Source organism: Pituophis catenifer, unplaced genomic scaffold (assembly GCF_029215685.1).
Source record: "Pituophis catenifer annectens isolate HBS135680 unplaced genomic scaffold, rPitCat1.0.hap2 SCAF_13, whole genome shotgun sequence".
Taxonomy (NCBI): Eukaryota; Metazoa; Chordata; class Lepidosauria; order Squamata; family Colubridae; genus Pituophis; species Pituophis catenifer.
Genome location: NW_027256893.1, coordinates 20,012,099 through 20,032,752, shown reverse-complemented (window position 1 = coordinate 20,032,752; position 20,654 = coordinate 20,012,099). Strand labels below are relative to the sequence as shown.

Below are 20,654 nucleotides of genomic sequence, written 5' to 3'. Positions count from 1 at the left end.
TCTTTCCATCTCCTTCCTTCCTTCCATCCTTCCTTCCTTCTTCCTCCCTCCATCCTTACTCCCTCCCCTCTTTCCATCTCCCTCCCTCCTTCCTTCCTTCCTTCTTCCTCCCTCCATCCTTCCTCCCTCCCCTTTTTCCATCTCCCTCCCCCCTTCCTTCCTTCCTCCTCCCTCCTTCCTTCCTCCCTCCCCTCTTTCCATCTCACTCCCTCCTTCCTTCCTTCCTTCCTTCTTCCTCCCTCCCTCCCCTCTTTCCATCTTCCTCCCCCCTTCCTTCGTTCCTTCCTCCTCCCTCCCCTCTTTCCATCTCCCTCCCTCCTTCCTTCCTTCCTTCCTTCCTTCTTCCTCCCTCCATCCTTCCTCCCTCCCCTTTTTCCATCTCCCTCCCCCCTTCCTTCCTTCCTTCCTCCTCCCTCCTTCCTTCCTCCCTCCCCTCTTTCCATCTCCCTCCCTCCTTCCTTCCTTCCTTCTTCCTCCCTCCCTCCTTCCTCCCTCCCCTCTTTCCATCTCCCTCCCCCCTTCCTTCCTTCCTTCCTTCCACATCTTTTTTCTGATGTGCAGAGATCGGGCTGCCATAAATGTATTAAGACTACCCTGTTGAAACACGAGTGAACGAAGGATGAACGTCCTCTATATCCCCAAAGGCTCCTAGGGTGGTTAATAATAGCAATAGCAATAAACCCTTAAGACTTATATACCGCTTCATGGTGCTTTTCCAGCCCTCTCTAAGCGGTTTACAGAGTCAGCCTCTTGACACCCCCCCATCCCCCCCCAACATGCTTTAATATACTTTTAACACTTTTCTAACTTGCCAATTTTAAGAATTTCCCAGGGCTTGCTTTTATTTATTTATTTATTTATTTATTTATTTATTTATTTATTTATTTATTTATTTATTTATTTATTTATTTATTTATTTATTTATTTATTTATTTATTTTGCAGTCCCCGCCCCCCCCCCCAACGCACGACCCCATCGGCTGCCTAATTCCTCTCGGCTCCACGTGACGTCATTCCCCTCCCAGGGAAGAAGCTAGGTTGGAGAAGACGAACTACAATTCCCGACATCCCTATCGCCTCGGCAAAAGCCAGCCGCCGTTGCCTTGGAAACCGCGCCGGGCCTGCTAGGCCTCGCTAGGCCGCTGGGCGTGGTGGGGGTGGGAGTAGGGGGCAAGGGGGCGGGACTCGCCGCTCCCCGGAAGAGGAGGAGCCCCAGTGGGCGGGACCGGCTGCCCCCTTTACCGCCCGCCCTCCGCCCGCCCCTTCCTCAGGGTCGCAACCGCTCCGTGAGGAGAGCGAGGAGGCCGGCCTGTCTCGCGGGGCGGAGGGGCGCCTGGGCAGCCCGAGCGGGTGAGCGGCGAGGAAGGGGCGGCCGGGGTCCCGAAGGGAGGAAGGGGTGGGTGGGCTCTGGGCAGGTAGGAGCGCCTGGGAGGGAAGGCCGGAGTGGGGGGGGGGCGGTTGGCTGGAGAGCGCGAGCTGGCTGCGGATGGGGGGAAGAGGAAACAGGCCTCGCCAAGGGAGTCGGCCTAGAATAGAAAGAAGGGCTTAGTGACCGAATTTGTGTGTTTACGTATAGGGATATATATGTACACAAAAGAGAATGTGTGTGTGTTTATAGGGATATATAAAAAGAATGTGTGTGTGTGTGTTTACGTATAGGGTGTGTATATATATATATATATATATATATATATATATATATATATATATATATATATATAAAAGAGAATGTGTGTGTGTTAATAGGGATATATAAAAAAGAATTTGTGTGTGTGTTTATATGGAAAGAGAGATTTTAAAAAAGAACCTGCGTGTTTATGCATAGGGATATATAAAACAAGAGAATGTGTTTGTGTGTGTTCATGTATAAGGATATATATATACAAAAGAGAATGTGTGTGTGGGTTTATACCAATATATAAAAATAATGTATGTGTGTGTGCTTACGTATAGGGATATATATAAAACCGAATGTGTTTGTATGTGTTTATGTGTAGGAATATATAAAAGAATGTGTGTGTGTTTATACGAATATATAAAAAGAACGTGTGTGTGTCTTTATGTATAGGGATATATATATATATACACACACACACACACAAAAGAGAATGTGTGTGTGTTTATAGGAATATATAAAAAAGAATTTGTGTGTGTGTTTATATGGAAAGAGATTTTAAAAAAGAACGTGCGTGTTTATGCATAGGGATATATAAAACAATGTGTTAGTGTGTTTATAGGGATATATAAAAAGAACGTGTGTGTGTGTGTTTACGTATAGGGATATATATACAAAAGAGAATGTGTGTGTTTATAGCAATATATAAATATAATTTGTGTCTGTGTGCTTACGTATAGAATGTGTGTATATATGTGTTTATAGGGATATATATATATACAAAAGAGAATGTGTATAGGAATATATAAAAAGTGTGTGTCTGTGTACATATAGGGATATATAAAAAACGTGTTTGTGTTTATGTATAGGGATATATAAAAAGAACGTATTTATGTATAGGGATATATAAAAGAATGTATGTGTGTGTGTTTATAGGAATATAAAACAACCATGTGTGTTTACATATAGGAATATTGAAAAAAAGAATGTGTGTGCGTGTGTTTATGTGTCAATCGTGTCTGAGTTCTCCACTTTGTATGCTGTAGTTACTGAATGTGTGTATGTATATATATAACATTTGCTGTATACGTGTGTCTGTATGTGTGCATCTCTCTCTTTCTCTCTCAAGCTTCCTCTTTCTGCTATGTGTTCCAAGATGGACAGTGATTAATATTTATATGTATTTACATGTTAGGGTGTAGGTATATACATATGTATGTAGATAGCATATCTGTATGTGTGTTATGTGTGTATACACTTTTGATACACACACACACTCAATAAATACAATATTCAAACTGTATGGAGAGTGCATACACATCATATATACATATATAGAGGGAGGGAGGGAGAGGGAGAGTTAGCTAGGCTACATATAAATGCAACAACAGAGAGGCATCCTGGACAAAGAACTCAAATTTTAATCTTTAAGATATACACTGATAAATTGTAAAGATGTAACTTTGTATTCTTTTACTTTGTTTACCATTAATGAGAGAAAATTAATGTATTTGCTTAATTTTTTTTCTTGTATTTCTTAATTTATCAGATATTGTTTACTTCAGTTGTTGGTCTGATGTTACCTTGGAGTTAATTTATGTTCCTCTGGGTGCTAATTGCTGGTGGGGGAAACAATCAGCACCCAGATGAGACTAGAACAGAACAGAATTCTTTATTGGCCAAGTGTGATTGGACACACAAGGAACTTGTCTTGGTGCACACGCTCTCGGTGTACATAAAAGAAAAGATACATTCATCAAGAATCATAAGGTACAACGCTTAATGATAGTCATAGGGAACAAATAAGCAATCAAATCATATTAGGAAACAGTATAAATCTTAAGGATAGCAGCAACAAGGTTACAGTCATACAGTCATAAGTGGGAGGAGATGGGTGATAGGAGCATAGATTAACTCCAAGATTAACATCAGACCAACAATTGAAGTAAACAATACTCCCATCAAGGAATTGCCAAACAAGCCAACAGGACACAGCTCAACCAAAGAACCTCTAAGACCACTTCAACCAACACTGACAGGGCAAGCCACCAGAATATAAATTGAAAGCAAACCCCACTCCTTACTAGCACTGATGATGTTACCTAGTTTGGGTAATGAGATGTCTGCAAGAAGACAATCAAGTTCAGAGAGCACCCAGGATCCCTCAAGATGCAATCTGCATTGCTATAGGTTCTCATTCCATGGAAAAGGATAAATTGATAGAAACTCAGCTAGAGGAGTAGCGATTTCCCATCCTCATTTTCATTGTAATCTGCCTTTCTTGCTATATTTGATGGGGTTGTATTATATGGTTATTGTAGGGAAAGGAATGCTCTAAGCAGCTTGAAAAGAGTCAAGTGTTGAGAAGCTGAGAACATCCTTGTCTATAAAGGCTTTTAGCAATAAATCAATTTAATTGAATCTTCACGTGTAGAATTACGTGTCTGACAACTCGTGTGTTTTTGCAAAACATCCAAAATGTTCTCACCATGTCATCTTTATTTACATTTCATTGTATCTTTTCCACTACTATATATAATTATGTTGAACAGGCAGTCTATAATTATATATGTGGTTGAGGCAAAATTCTCTAGCGAAACACATTCAGTTTGTGATGTTCCTGATCTGATGGAAAGTGGAGGGTGTCCTTTATCTGCGCTCTAGATTCACTGAGGTGGAAGAAAGTTAAGTTTGCTGCACATTCATCTATTTTGGGGTTTACAGTAACGCCAAGAATATTTAGCACAAGGGATATGATGGCTTCTGAGCAGAGCAAACAACCTTTCCAAATATATCAAGCTAGGAATACACCATAAGGGAAATGCAAAAATATAATTTACCTGTCACATCAGCCTTATAATTATGCCCTCAAAAATTAATAACCTGGTACAAAAACAAAAAAGTGGCAGAACAGAAATGGAGAATTCTACCTGATGTCCCCCAGTTGTTTTAGACTTTATGACCCAGAAAAAGAATTGTAGAAATGGTAGTGTAAAATATATAGAAGGCACCAGATTTCTTATCTGTCCTGTGGGAAATCTTTTCTTGTAAAAAATGTTAATTATGGACTAGTCCATTTAACCCCATACTCTGTTGCTGTTTGGCATTCTACCATAACAACGTAAGGGCAATTAAGGGGAAGTGTTTGAAGTATTTGTATCCAGCGAACATGTTAATTTCATGAAGCAAAGCAACATTTTTAAGGGACTCAAACGTTTTCCACTTTTTAACTTTCATTTTTTAAATAATGCATTAGTAGTTTGGGGGGGGGAAACGTAACTGGCTTATTTCTCTGAATGTTTTCAGATGTAAATTTTCTTCTGGAAGTATTTTCAAACTGTTTTTATTTTAAATAAGATTTTCTTTTTCTAATTTAGAAACTAAAATGTCTTCATGGCCCAAAGTAACCACAGATCAAGCGCAAACACCCGATCCTGAAAAAAGGTAAAAACACAATGATCCACGTCCTTTTTCCTCTGTTTTTTTTTTTAAATCTCTCTCCCTCCCCCCAAAGAAACTACAATATATAAATTTCAGTTCAGAAGATTAGCTCTTAACTAACTCTTCATTTAAAAATTGCAACCTATACTTGATGGATACAAACTAAATACTTGGATCCTTGCATTTAGTAATATAAGATATAATTTGACTAAATCATTGAAAATTCTGTGTGAAATTTAGCATTTTAAATTTGCATTGTATCCTGGTTTCCTCCTTTAGTATGGTTAGTGGCTACATTTGCGGATAATGGCACGCCCAAATTCTCAGCTAATCCTGCCTAACATATAAACTGTCTGTGTGCTTATGTGTTACATATTTGTTCTTTGTTTTTCAAGAAACGAAATTATGCATCACATCTAAACCTATCCTCTTAGTTTGCTTGTTTGCTTGCCTGCTTATTTATTCATTCAATTTGTATGGCTGCCAATCTCAACAAATTATTCTGGGTTTGCTGTTCCCAAGCAAGCTGGTATTTCTAATTTGGTACCAACAATTGGCTTACACTTCTGCTTTTCAATCCGGATTCCTGTTCAGCTGAATCAAGAGTTATCAAAGAATTGTGTTGCTGTGTTGTTCAGTCCCTAAATTGTGTCCCACTCTTCATGACCTTAAGGATTATGGCACACCAGCCAGCACCCCCCCACCCCCCCATTCTCCAGTATCTCCTGGAGTTTGTCCAAATTCATATTCATTGTGTCAGTGACACTAACCATCTCATCCTCTGCAGTCCCCTTCTCCTTTTGCCTTCAATCTTTCCTAAAATCAAAAGTCTTTTCTAATGAATCTTCTCATTTGGTGGCCACAGTATTTAAGCTTCAGTATCTGTTCTGTTGCTTACCAATAACAAAACCTTTAGCAACAAAACACTGCAGAAACGATGGCACGGACTGGTTGATTTTAAACCAGTGACACTCAATTCAAGAGTTCTCAAAAGAATTGTATTTGAGATAAAGTTAGAGGAGACTTTCTAGAAGTTGCCTTGAGCTTTTATAGAACAGGTGAGATATAAATGCAATAAATAACACAAATCATCTTATCTTCTGGTTGTTTGAGGGTGCTACCAGTTAATCTACAGGTTCTCTACAATGTCAGATCTAGAATGTTTCTACCCCAATTACTGGTAGTCCTCAACTTACAACAGTTCACTTAGTGACCATTTGAAGTTACAATGGTACTGGAAAAAAAGTGACATTTTTCACATTTATGACCGATGCAGCATTCCCATGGTCTCGTGATTTACATTTAGATATTTGACAGTTGACTCACATTTACGACTGTTGCAGCAGGGTCCCAGAGACATACGATCCACTTTTACGACCTGACAAGCAAAGTCAATGAGGAAACCAGATTCGCTTAACAAGCGGGTTACTAATTTAACAACTGCAGTGATTCGCTTAACAAATGCGGCAAGAGAAATCATCAAATGGGGCAAAATTATTTCTCACTTAGCAACATAAATTTTGGGTTCCATTGTGGTCATAAGTTGAAGACTACCTGTATAACAAATGATTTTTTTTTTTATGGTAAAGAATTGAAACTGTTAACTGTACTTAGGTCCACAAAAGTGTCTGGCTGTAATAAACCCAATCTTGGGTTTCGTGCTTGCATCTTTGTTGGCATTACACACTTCAGATTTTGCTCAAGGGTTTAATGTGCTGCATCTCGTATTCATAGTTAATCAGTGTAACCGAATTCAGTTTTTATCTGCGCCTAAGAAATAGTTAACAGTAAATGAGGCAAGACCAGGCAGCTGTTATCCTTATGCTGCCTTTGCTCCTTGACAGATCTTTCCAGACTCTACATCTGCCAGCTAGTTTGAGGGTTTTTTGTGTGTGTTTTGTTTTAATTGGTTTCTCTCCATATCTCGGTGGGTCCAAAGCCAGCAGCTTAAGCTTTAGAATAATTAGATTGTTTAGCTGATCTGAAAGGAGGGAAAATTTGGCAGAACAAAAACCTTCATTATCTGTTGTACGACTTTGAGATTTTAAAAATACTGCTCAGTGTTTGGTTTAAAGGAATTAAACCACACTGCAATTTTCATCATCACTCCAGCTTATTTATGTTTTTCTTTTAATGCTGTAACACAGTTAGAAAAGCCCTTTCTTAACCCTCTGCAAGTATAGCGTGTTATTTTTTTGTTTGATCTGATGTCACCAAACTCCAAATGGCTTTGGATGGTTCACTGTCAATCAAAACAATATAAAAAAACAGTGTAACCAAAACAAAGAAGAATATAACTAGCCACTGGCTAAGAAAAGAACAACAAATGGCAAAGTCAGCAACCCCAAAACATCTCACTAGCAACTGACCTCCAACAAAGGAGCACTCGATTGGTCCTTGCGCAGTTACGTGTACATCAATTGTGCTTGTTTCTTGATCGGGAGATCTTGCTCATGGTCATCGATGCCTTGGCCACCTCCCATTTGAGACATTGCTCTGTGTTCTGCCTGGGTCTGCCCGTAAAGACCACTCAGAAATGGTAGTTGGTCTATCAACTGACAGCGTGAGAACTTATGGGTGTATCTCACAATGCCCAAGATCATTCTGTCTTCAGCCTTTTTAAGATACAGTCCACATTCAGAAAAAAAATCAGTATTTTTAACAATGGCATAGACTACTTTTAACTTTAATGTAAATTAATTGGTTTTTCTTTTTGAGTCTAGGCAGAGACCGGGGTGGATTCCTCGACTTCTGGAGTAAGTAATTACGTTAACATTTCTACGGTTGATTGAAAGCCAGATTATCAGCATGATAAAAGGTTCTTGGGTGGTAGGGGTGGGTGGGTGGGTGGATGGATGGATACAGGCAGACAGAAGAGATGAATGGATGAATGGAGGGATACAGATAGAAGAGATGGATGGATGGATACAGACAGACACAGAAGAGATGGATGGATGGATGGATGGATGGATGGATGGATGGATGGATGGATGGATGGATGGATTAGATAGATAGATAGATAGATAGATAGATAGATAGATAGATAGATAGATAGAGATAGATGTTTTCCTTGTAATATATACACCACTTCACGCCATGCCCTTGTCCCCCATTTGCCATATGTCTTCTATTACCATGGCCTGTAATAACAAAAGAGTTCTTCCATGCAGTGATGTTGGATGCTGTCATGTTGCCCAGTTCTCTAGGGATTTGCTTTAAATTGGAATGGGTGGGGTGGGGGGGGGAGTTGTTTAATTTTTGAGATCTTTGTTAATTCTGATTTAACAACAATTAAAAACAAAAGCTGTTTCCGATGTCTCCCATCAATGTTTCACCAGATAATAGATATTTCAGATCTTATTCTGCAGGGTCTAAAATGTGGATTCCAAATCCCCCCAAAATGGCTGTCTTGCCATGATGTAGCCCAAAGGTTTATTCATGCTCAAATCCTTTTGGCAATCCTTAACACGCATTCCTTGCTCCTTCCAGCATCAATCCTTACAAATCCATTCAGAAGAGTTCTTACTCTCCTCCAGAAGGTTATCCGAAGGATCACGAGGATGGTAACAGGTGAGAAGGCTCTTTTTCCCTTCCATGCTCACTTTGGTTATAACCTGAAGTAACGGCATGGAGCAAATAACGAATGGCATCAAATAATTATTAATTTATTCCGTACTCTTGAAAACAATGCAGTCCCACGCCTTCCTTGATGTAAACCAGTGTTCTTAGTTTCAGGGTTCCAAAAAACACCCCCAGCGAAATAAAATTCCAAGGCAATAGATTCCTCAAAGTTCCATTTTATTAGAGATGTCATGTGGGCACATCTGGGAAAACCCGAATCTGAAAGCTTTGAGTGGTTTTCCCACTCAAGTCCCTGTCCCAACACCCACATGTCCATCACAAGGTCCAATCCATCCTTCAGGCTTAACTGGAAACAATCCCCAGTCACTCCAATCCAGGCGCAGGCAAATGTCCTTGACTCCCAGAGCAAGGAATGTTGTTATGGCTATCCTTCCACCACTCCAACCCCAAAAACAAAAACAAAACCATCCCAATTTCCCAGGCTAAAATATGTGGCAGTCAGAGGAAGCTAAAAGAAAAAAAATATGGCTTCCAAAACCGACACTTAGCATTTGTTCAACTTGAGGGTTGTGATATTTTGTTTAAGAGGGAGATAACTAGTTCCTGTCTGTTTTTGGCTCAAAGCTTTGAAGAACTTTTTGGGCAGCAGTATCATCCATCATCAACAGAGAATGAAGATAATTACGAGAGACACCAGTACCTTCAGAAAGGTAAGCGTTACTTGAAATTAAAGCTGCGGTAAGAATGTGCTTGCTCCTCCAAATTCCTTTCGTTTCAGTTTTGCATTTCAGTCCCATTGGGTTCATTATAGAACTTTATAGAATTCTTTATTGGCCAAGTGTGATTGGACACACAAGGAATTTGTCTTGGTGCATACGCTCTTGGAGTACATAAAAGAAAAGATACATTTGTCAAGAATCATAAGGTACAACACTTAATGATAGTCATAGGGAAACAGTCAATATAAAGCTTAAGGATACCAGCAACAAGGTTACAGTCATACAGTCATAAGTGGGAGGAGATAGGTGATAGGAACGATGAGTAATAGTAATGCAGACTTAGTGAATAGTTTGACAGTGTTGAGGGAATTATTTGTTTAGCAGAGGGATGGCGTTTGGGAAAAAACATATAGTCCCTTCTATTGGTCTTTTCATTGAGAACAAAGACACTTAAAGCTGGCTCTTTACAGAACATTTTTTTTTAAAATCAATGTGGGAAACAGTTTTTGCTACTACAGCCAAAACACCTATAATCCAGTTCCGAATCCTGCCCAGATACTGAATTTACCATATCTAACTGAAGAAAGAACCTGTGTATTAAACCTCGCTGCTGCTTTAATCTGTCTACCCTACCCTACCCTACCCTACCCTACCCTACCCTATTGCTAATCAATTGGAGTTCAGCCCATTTAGAGCTTCTGCAGAGGTTTTTGTACGTTTCCCATCTCAAAATAGTGAGAAATTATGACAGTCTTGGAGGTTTCTGCCTCCCCCAGACCAATTTTAAAAAAACCAGGTGTGCCCACCTTCTCTCCACCTGCCATGATAGATGCACATATCTGGCCAAAAAGGACATTCTCTTATTCTCTCTATCCATCCATCCATCCATCCATATATCTTCTCTCTCTCTCTCTCTCTCTCTCTCTCTCTATCTATCTCTATATCTCTATACCTACCTACCTACCTATCTATCCCTTCCATTCTCAATCTGATTATCTGCTTATATGTTTAGATGACAGCCACACCAAGGATGCTCATCGCGATAAATTGTACATGCAGTTTTACCAGCAGATAGAGAAGGAATACAACAGAGAAAGAGCTTCGGACTGTGTCATCGTTTCCATCAGCAAAGACCAAGCGTAGGTTTCTTTCTTTCTTTCTTTTAAAGATGCAGTTACTGATGCTTCACTGAACTTTGAGCAAACAGTTCCCCATTTAATTTCACTTTTAGCAATACGGTTAACTCTTTTTAAGAGATTTTCCTGTTTTGTTTCTGAAGTGACAAAAGAGCCAGGATGGCGGTAGATGTCTGTACTGCATGACCGAGCAACCGAAATATATCTCTAAATGTAACATCATCATTTGCATGGAGAAAAGGTTCCTCTACCCCACCGCATATTTCTCATAAATGCCTGTTATTAGAACTGTCCCAGAATAAGTCTCTAGAGCATAGGCGGGTCTGTTATGGTACCTTTACAACCTGTGGACTTCAACTCCCAGAATTCCTGAGCCAGCCGTGGTCGTAAAGTTTGCCTACCCCGATCTAGAGAGTTGAATAAAAATAAATAAAAATAGCAGTGAAATAGGCTCACCTCGCCATTATTCCCACCCTCTTTTGGACCCTCTATATTACATTTTTGACACCTGTTTCCCATGAATGGGAAACTATTAAAATGGTAAAATATTTTGATTTCCGTCTGTCCCTTGTAACTTGAGCATAGTAGGACTATGACTTAATTAGTGTAGTTGTAGCTCTTGTAAGATGGTTGTTAGTACTGATTCTTACATGTATGTTTTAGTTAATAGGGAGATCTCTTTAAAAGGGGTATGGTAATTATTTCTCATAGTAACTTACAGTCACCTGTGAATTTTCCCGGCCATCCATGTCCATTTAAATCAAGATCCGCCTCTCCTTTTTGCCTATGAAATATTCTAACTGCTCATATGTATGGATTATCATTTGGTGTTTTTTTTAAAAAAAAACATTTTAATGCAGTCCCTTGTTCTTCGTTGCCCAGATATAACTTGAATATCAACATTAGTGTGGGTAGTGGTTTAATGTGAGCATTCTTTAAGGTGAAAATTTGTGTTAAGCTCTATCAGTAAATGAAGCCAATTGAAAAAGCTTAATTTTGATGTTGGCACTATGGGAATTTATAATAATTAGCCACAGCATCACCTCTCCGTTCCTTTCAGTTGATTTTGAATGCCATGAAATTCACCGAGGGTCATTAAATTCAGCGTTCGGTATTGAACATTTCATCTTGATACTTAAAATAACGATTATTATTTCTCTTACGCAGTTCCTGGGAAAAAAAAGGCCCCCATAATTTGCAGATTTTCACACAACAGTCCTTAGAATCTCTAAAATGCTCTGAGGAAATTTTATTTTTCCTTGAAGACTTTCCAATATAAAAACACACGTCAGTTGAAAGCAAACATGCTACCTCCAACTTTGCTTAACCCCGAACTTTTGGGAGTTTCACGTGCTTTCATTCTTGCAGTATTACCTTAATCAGCATTTCTTAATTTGCATTCTCAAACATTCCCTAAAAGCCGTGCTCTACTTCTCCCACACATCAAGCACATTATCAGTAGTAAATAGCAGTCTCTATTGGAGTGTCGCTCTTGTACGTCTTTGCTAAATGAATTGTCACTGTAATTTGGACGAATCGCTCTCAACGATTGTGTCATATTGTGACATTAGCAATGTTGTAAGAACCACTTACAGGGCTGCTTACATTTTTCCTTGATACTACATTGCCAAAATGACACCTGAAGCCTGCATTGTTTTTCTGGTAAAATATTTCCGTCATCTTTTTCCAGTTTCCCATCCAGTCAAAGTGGGAATTTTAAAAAATCCTGTCTTTTCATCTGTTTGCTCTTGTCACAGCAAGCGTGCTAGATAAACTGAAGACGGTGATTGTTCATTTCACGCTAAACTTTTTCGTGTAGTCCCAAATCTTTGGCCACCTTTTTCTTTCTGGTTCTATAAACCTCACCACTAAATGTTTGTCCATAATTAGTCTCATGTGTTCATCTCCTCGGATGAGATGGTAATGCAGCTATTTAAAATATTCTCATATCCTAGAATAAGTTTTGAGAATAAATCTTTGGGTTTGGCAAAATACGGTAAAAAAACCCTTTCTTATTCCAGAAAGGCCCTATTAAAACATGGCACACAAAATGGCTATGAAGCATAGGTAAAATTGCCAGTTACTTGAAGTTGTTTCATCTAATTAGATAAATTAGATCTAATTAGAAAATTTGGGCATCCATGCCTATGGAATTTTCCATAAAGTAAAATTGCAGCCTCAAAAAAGTTGAGTTTCTGTCCAGAAAGAACATGGAAAGACCCATAATAGAAGCCTGGTTGAATTAAGCAATTCTATAAAAGTGCCAGTACATGTAAAGCATTTATAAAATCTAAATAAGTTGTTCATTTTTAAAAAAAATTGCTTTGCAGTGTAGTCTTTGCTCCTTCGCATCTGTTTACTTTAAAACTATTTCAAATCTGAGAAAAGAAAGCAGAGTTCTGTTGGGCTGTTCTTTGAGAGGCCTAAATGCCATTATTAAATAATTTCCACGTGTGCACACTTTTAAAGATCACTTTATATCCAAAAATCTCATTTGTATATGTTAACTAAATATTCACAAATACTAAGCAGTTTCTCATGGAGACACACCTGAGGTTCCCTTGGAATTGTTGTTGAAATGGAAGCAACTTAAACATTCTACATCCTTACGCAATTCAATCACTGCAAAGTGTTTGCGAGAGTTAAGCCCAGGTAGCTACAATCCAGTCCAATTAAATGAGCTTAATTTATGTGGAAGTTCATATAAACAAGGGCTTCACCTGTCAGTTTGATATTGTGGGAAAATTTTGTGTTTCCCATCAAGGAAGTTTAGCCCCAAACCTCTGTACCTATAATACATAATTGTAGATGTAGAGACCTGGTTTTTCCAGCCTGCCACTCTCCAGAATTCTCAGTCATACATTGAACAACTCTGAAAAATCCTATCTGCAGGATACCTTATTGATGAACATCACTGTCTGCAGAGGTCAAAGTCTAAAATCCTAAAACATAGGACACTGTATGACCCAATCAGCTCTCCTTTTTTGCTACAAATTTAACCTCAATTTTTCTGTAAGCATTTCAGTCGGGAAATGTGTGGCCCACCTTGAGGTTCTTCTCTGTATACCTGGAAGTTTTATGACTGCTGAAATCTACATTTCATAAAGTAAGGACCCTTCTGTTTCAGGTGACTTGTCAGAAAAGCACACCGTTAATCTTATCTCACTGAAAATTTTCAGTGAACTTTCTTGCCGCGCACAAAAAGTGACCCTTACTAGGACGCTGGCACTAATAATATATTTTCTGAATTACTTGTAAAATAACCTGCTTCTTTGTTTTTTTTTTTCCTTTCTTTCTTTCTTTTGTTTGTTTGTTTTTTCCTTCAAGGGAATATTCAACAGCCATAGGCCATCGTTTGCAGGATCATGGCCTTGTGGTGGAAATGATATACCTTACTTCTGAATCAGGTCTTACACGTGCCCTCCAGGAAGTTAAAAACGATGGTTCTCCATTTTGCGTTCTTGTTGAACCATCTAATGTAACACTTTCCTCATGCACCGTAATCATGCTTCATCAGACTATCAAAAGTAAGTTTAGCTTACCTTAAGAACTGGTCCCTATTCAGAAAACGCGCTCTCTAGATCCATTTCTCCTCATATTAAAACACATCAAAACTACCCTCTTTGAGACATGATTGAATATGCCGAAGAGCAGTAAAATAATTGATTTAAGAATTCATAGCCGTACACCGCTACTGCACCTAGCAAAATGTACTTCATCCAAAATTTATCTTCCGGAAAAGCAGACCGTTTTTAGTAGGCATTTTTCCTGCATTTAAAAAGAACGTTCCAATGTCACTCACATCCTCAACTCCATTCCTCTTTCCAGAGGTGGTTTTATAAAACGAGTCCCACTTAGGAAAATTAATTCAACACACAAAGCAAGCGCCGAGTTGAGTCACCCACGACATTTCATATAGAAACGGGCGTGTTTGTGTTGAATCTTGGGCATAACCACGTTCAGTTAAAACGTTTTGGCGTTTTTTTGAGTCCGGAGGTAGCTTTTAGCTCCGCGGTCTGAATGGTGGAAGGACGCGGCGGTTTTGTGTTTGGGGTTTTTTTTGTTTCTTTTTTTTTTTTTTTTGTCTGGATGTGACTTTTTAAAAAGCAAGGTGTCTCTCTTCTCTGTAGTCCACCGTAATATGCCCATGGAAGATGCCCTGGCTCTGATAGCTAAAGAGTTTGAGGAAATTTTTGCTGAGCATGAACAACAGCAGCGCACAGAGATTTCCCACAAAGCAGCTGATTTGGCGGATGGCTTTCTAGAACGGGAGCTTTATGAGAGTTACCATGTGCCTCTAGGCATTAGACACCTCCTCTTTCTGTTAAGTGAGGGAAAGCATTTATATATGGAAGAATTGAACTCAATAAGTGACTACCTGAAGACCAGGAGAAATAAGCTTGAAGGTATTCATCTTCCCCCATCCCCCAACCCTCCTTTCTTCCTCGACAATACCCTCTAAATCCCACCCACAATCTCAAAATAACCTCTGGGGGGGGGGGGGTGGCCTTCAAATAAGAAAATACCCAGTGTGAAAACGCCCCATCCTCCCTCGAACCGGGGGGTGGGAGGATCACACTTCGTGCATGAACTCTTAACATGGTTAAAAATGAGACTTTCTCGAGAAGGGGCTGCAGCTTGATCACCTGTTATTTGTGGGTAACGGCTCTCCCTCTAGGAAGTGGGGTGTCTACTTAAGATGGATTCCACGAAGTGGTCTGCATCTGTCCCCCAGCTCGTCCTTATCCCAGATTCCTTAACGTTTGTCCTTTCTTTGCGCTTTCAAATAAAAGTCCCCTCCAGGTGAGTAGGGAACTTGTCATCCCTATTCGCGGGGTGTTGGGAGAAATGCCACCTTGTCCCGAGTGCATGGGATATATGGCTCTTAATGATAAAAAGGGCAAAAACATAGTCCATTCTACCGTGGCTCAGATTGGAGAGCCTCTTCCCCACTTTAGGAGACTACGAAGCACCCTACCAATGAGCCCCAAATTTGTCACCCCCCCCCCCATCCAGATATCCGGCTGTCGTAATAAAAGAGTAACCGCCCCCCCCCTTCGCCTCTGTACCGCTGTCCGATAAGTCACATTTCACATGGCGAAAGGCCGTTACGAAGTATAATTAGAGCAAGTGAAAAAAAAACCTGTGTAACACTCGCGAAAAAAAAAAGACACCCTCCCTAACTGCTTTCTATTATAAAAGCCAATAACCCTACCAATTTACTACTTCAAATCACTTCCGTGACTCTTATAAAAATGACTTTTCCCACCTCACATCCTTAAAAATTTCCTAAGCCTTATTATCCCTGCGTAAATGGACTGGCTGAAAAAAAGAAGGACATTAAAATAAGCAGCCAGGCTGACTTCTTGGCTAGTGGCACGTCTGGCTAAGCGATTTGTTTCCTTGCTAACTTTGGGTCCTCCTAATCCAGGTTTTGTTGCAGAAGCGAACACTTTAGCCGCCGCAGGTGAAGACGGCGAGTATCCGAACGCCAGGCCGAGCGGGAGCGCTCTCCCTCCGACGCTGAGCAAGCCGCCACCCCTTCTGCCAACCCCTGGTCGAACTCCTGTGTTTGGGCAGTCTGCTGTGCCCTCGCCTAAGCCAGCTTTGTTGGGCAAGAGACCGTTGGGGGCTCTTCTCCCCACTCCAGGTTGGTCCTTCAAAATACAACATTGTAGTGGCTGCATGGAAAACCACTCTTGTTTCAAGAGTTTAGTGACCTATTTGGATTTATCCAGTTAAATATCCTTATCCTAAGAATATTAACCCTTGTAGTAGGGCTGTATTACTATTATCCTTCTCAGCTGTCCTATTGCCTTCTCCTATTCATGCCTTATGATTTTTCACTTTGTTGTTTGTATGCACGCTGAGAATTTACGCAGCGGAGACAAATTCCTTATGTTTCCAATTGCACTTGGCCAATAAAGAACTGTTCTGTTCTACTCTGCTCTGCTCTGCTCTGCTCTGCTATTCTATTCCATGATTCTGCTCTGCTCTGCTCTGCTCTGCTATTCTATTCTATTCTATTCTATTCTATTCTATTCTATTCTATTCTATTCTATTCTATTCTATTCTATTCTACTCTACTCTACTCTACTCTACTCTACTCTACTCTACTCTACTCTACTCTATGATTCTACTCTACGACTCTACTACTCTACTCTGCTATTTTACTATTCTATTCCATTCCATGATTCTACTCTACTCTATTATGCTATTCTATTATTCTCTTCCCTTCCATGATTCTATTCTAATTCTAATTATTCCACTCCATTCTCCTTTGTACTAAGAAAAATGTAAATGTGTAGAGCAAAAAATTCCTTGTTTCTCACTTTTGTTTGCTAAATAATGGTTAAGACCTACCTGGGCTAGAAAGCAGGAGACTGGGAGTTCTAGTCCCTTTTTAGGCATGAAAGCTAGCTGGGTGACTTTGGGGCCTGTCACTCGTTCTCACTCAATCTATCTCACAGGGTGGTTGCTGTGGTGAGAGGAGGAGGAAGAAGGCATGTTGGATATGTTCGCCGCCTTGTGTTATTTGTAAAAATAATTTTTAAAAAGTGGGATACAAATAAAAGAAATAAAGGAGAAGGCGGGAAGAAATCTTGAAATAGTTGCCAATCTGTGAGAATCTCAGACTTTGGGTTCCCATTCCAGAGTCATGTGCCAGCTAGTCCAGGCCAGGTCTTGCTGTCTCCTGACTATAAGCACGAAGTCCTGGGGTCAAAAGTTTTGCTAAAAACCTTGGTATTATTGCTGACAGTGGGCAGCTTCTAAACACATCCTAGCTCTGGGTACTGTGGAAATTGACCATCCTTGGGCTATCTTTACTATTATTATTAAGGAGCTCCTGACAGCTTGTTAAGAGATTTGAGTATCATCTTGCTTGGTATCTGTGCTTTCTGTGTTGGGCTTTTAAATTTGTTTGCTTGAGTTAATAATAAAGCTACAATTCCTTTATTCGCCGGTCTGCTTTTATTGTCTCTGGATCCAAAAGAACCAGTTGCCTGCCGTGTAACAGGTGGACTCTGGTTTTTTCCCCTTTCAGAAAGCATATATACCCTACCTTTTGAATATAAGTTTGCACTGCATCTGGTATGTCGATACTGCTAACTACAGTGGTACCTTAGTACTCTGCTGTTTTGCAAGGCGTCGCATTTGGTATTCAAGGAATTCCGATGCACACATTTTGTCTTGGTCCTCAAGCTAGAACTTGTCAATGTCGGCTGCCTTGTGGCTCACTATATTATTCCTTATGGGAAACATTCATTTGGTACTCATCGCAGCTCCCAGAAGCAGTTAACAATGAGTACTGAGGTAGAACAAGTTAACAATGAGTATGTCAGGGTTCCAAGTAATATACCCATAACAAAACAGAACTCCGAGGCAGGTAGTCTTCAAAAAACAGTTTCATTGGATCTATCGTCTTGGCACAGGCTGGTGAAAACCGACTAAAGGTTCCCGTGGTTTTCACCTAATTAAAAGTTTTCCTCTTTTCCCAAACAAACAGTCACGTGATCCAATCAGGGTGCTGTCCAACTGCTTGGTAACATCACTCCTCCTCCTCTCTTCAGCCACCTGCTGGAATGTCCTTGGTTCCCAGGGGAAAGTGTTTTGTTTTGGCTGCAAACCCCCAGCTATCTCTATTTCTCCCTCCCTAACCCTCATCTCCGTTGTGGCAACACTGAAGCCTCAAAGATGGCGTCGGTCAAGCCAACTACAGAGTTGACAGAGTACTGAGGTACCACTGTATCAAAATCCTGTTTTCTGTTTTTCCTTCATAGTAGTGCCGGCTGGCCCGAAGGGGAAACCTCCTCCTCTTCTCACAAAGATCATCAAAAGACCGATGCACCTAACTCCTCCACATCTCCCCGCAAAGCGGCCACTGCTCGGGAGCAGACCTGGCCTGCTACCCACACCTACCTACAGGTGAGAGCCAGGCAAATCTGGCTGATGCTTCGTGCCTAAGTCTGAAAGAAGATAGTATTGCTGTCCGTCTGTCCGTCCCCCCAATTAGTGGCTGTTTCCTCCATTCCTGTCGGTCTGGAGCTGCGTAGCAACAAGGGGCAGCAGGCTGCAGCTGCATTTCGCTGTCCGTCATTTGGCTAAGAAGGCTTCTGAATGCCAAGTAGCTGTCCCTTAGCAAATAAAAAAAAAAAAAACCCACCATCCTCTAAAACCTCCCTCATCTGCCAGTGTTTTTGAATGCCTCACTCATCCAACTCCTAGTAGTTTTAGTTGTCTTTCCTCACCTCCCCTGCAGACTTCCCAGGTGAGACTGTCTTCAACTGTGTGGCTGGATTCACACCCGAACTTCGTCAAGATTGGTTGAATCCGCCTTAATGCCTGGGCTCGCCATCAGGCTAAGCAATAAGCTCTGATTATAATAATAATAATAATAGTACGTATAAGCTGGATTCAGACGGTACATCCCATTGTGGCGTAGCTAATAGGAGGAGCCTGGTTAGCCGATAAACTTCCCATCTTTGCATCTTGCCCCAGTTGAAATGAGACTGTGAATTCAGCAGGAAAGCTGGCTTGGGTGTCTTTGGGACAATCACCAGGAGATGGTGAGTTCTAGTCCCACCTTAGGAAGCAAAGCTGGCTGGGTGGCTTTGGGCCAATCCCCAGGAGACTGTGAGTTCTAGTCCTCACTTTCCTTAGGTAGGAAAGCCGGTTGGATGACTGGGTCAGTCACACAGTGCCATTTACCTCACAGGGACGTTGTTACAGGGAAAATAGGAAGAATATATGTTCGTCACCTCGCATTATCCTGTTTCCTCGAAAATAAGACCCAACCAAAAAATAAGTCCTAGCATGATTTTTCAGGATGCTTGTAATATAAGTCCTACCCCCAAAATAAACCCCAGGTAAGACCTAAACAGAAAATAAGCCCTAATGCGTCTTTTGGAGCAAAAATTAATATAAGACCCGATCTTATTTTTGGGGAAAAATGATTATAAAAATAACAAAAGGTGGATTATGAATAAATAAGGATGCTCTGTGGGCTAGAGGAAGAACAGAGATGCAGAAAATGAAGGGTCGTTTTATCCTGCAATAATAAGCCAAAATAATATATATTTCTTTTCGTCTCTTGGTGAGCGCCCTTTCAAAGAAGCTTAAGAGCACCACCCCCTAAAGCCAGCCAGCTCCTGCTTGGAGGACCTTGTGAGCTAAAAATGGGAAGAAGTATCAATCTTGCTGTTCTTTTTTTTTCACAGCTGCTCGGCCAACATCCACCCGTCGTCCATGGGCCTTTAAGCCAAAGTTCCCGACTTGAGATGATGCCTGAACTAATAAGGAATGAAATAAAGAATTGTCCTAGATGGCAGCATTTCTCTTTTAAGATATAGCCGAGTTTGACAAATGTATGTTACCACTCCCGGCCACATTAAATGCATCTTATTTTCTGTTGTACACATTCCTAAGAACAACTTTTTTTTTTTTTTACTTAACACAACATAGATGTTTGTAGACAATGGATATTGTAGATTCCCTAATGTTGACCTCTTCTCTAAAATCAATGTTGTTCAAAATAAATTACTTATTTCCACAGGTCCCCCTTCTTTTTGATTCACACATCGTTTAAGTAACAATGATTATTTAGCTCTCTGTTGTAACGCTTTTTGTTGACTGTGCCATCGTTAAGTACTACACAACACACACAAGGTCAAGATTGCACATTAAGCCCTATGCACATAACATTATGTTCCAAATTTGTTCCTTGATGTCAGTTGCTTCTCAGATCAAGCCGATATCCTTTTGGATCCTTCCTAACTGCCCCAATTTAAATAGTCCAAATCATCTCAGTGATTTATTGTTGTATAGGAGAACAACAATAACTTATTTTTACACTTTCCGTTGTGCTTAAATAAGATGGAGTGGTTCTTACGCAGATTTATAGGTAAGGGTGCACTTCCCAAAGTTGTTCTAAATTCCACTATTTCCTTACATCACAGGTAGTCTTCGACTTACGACCATAATTGAGCCCAAAATTTCTGTTGCTAAGGGAGACATTGGTTAAGTGAATTTTGCCCCATTTTATGACCTTTCTGCAGTTAAGTTAGTAACACGGTTATTAAATGGATCTTGGCTTTTCCATTGACTGTTGTCGTCAAAGGGTCGCAAGAGGGGGTCACGTGACCCCGGGACACTGCAAAAATAA

General features: G+C 40.4%; 1 protein-coding gene across 2 annotated transcripts; it reads left to right on the top strand.

The window, feature by feature from the left end:
• The first annotated feature begins 1,208 nt into the window (after positions 1-1,208).
• On the top strand, positions 1,209-20,044 carry LOC139323578 (nuclear receptor coactivator 5-like). Of its 2 annotated transcripts, none has more exons than XM_070952984.1 (11): positions 1,209-1,349; positions 4,992-5,058; positions 7,779-7,811; positions 8,545-8,625; positions 9,262-9,347; positions 10,369-10,495; positions 13,820-14,019; positions 14,623-14,898; positions 15,936-16,142; positions 18,274-18,418; positions 19,711-20,044. In XM_070952984.1, the coding sequence occupies exons 2-11, from the start codon at positions 5,000-5,002 to the stop codon at positions 19,748-19,750; spliced, it is 1,254 nt and encodes a 417-aa protein (XP_070809085.1). In that variant the 5' UTR covers positions 1,209-1,349; positions 4,992-4,999; the 3' UTR covers positions 19,751-20,044. The 2 variants fall into 2 exon arrangements, with proteins under 2 accessions (XP_070809085.1, XP_070809084.1); XM_070952983.1 differs by having other exon boundaries at positions 15,924-16,142.
• Positions 20,045-20,654: the final 610 nt, after the last annotated feature.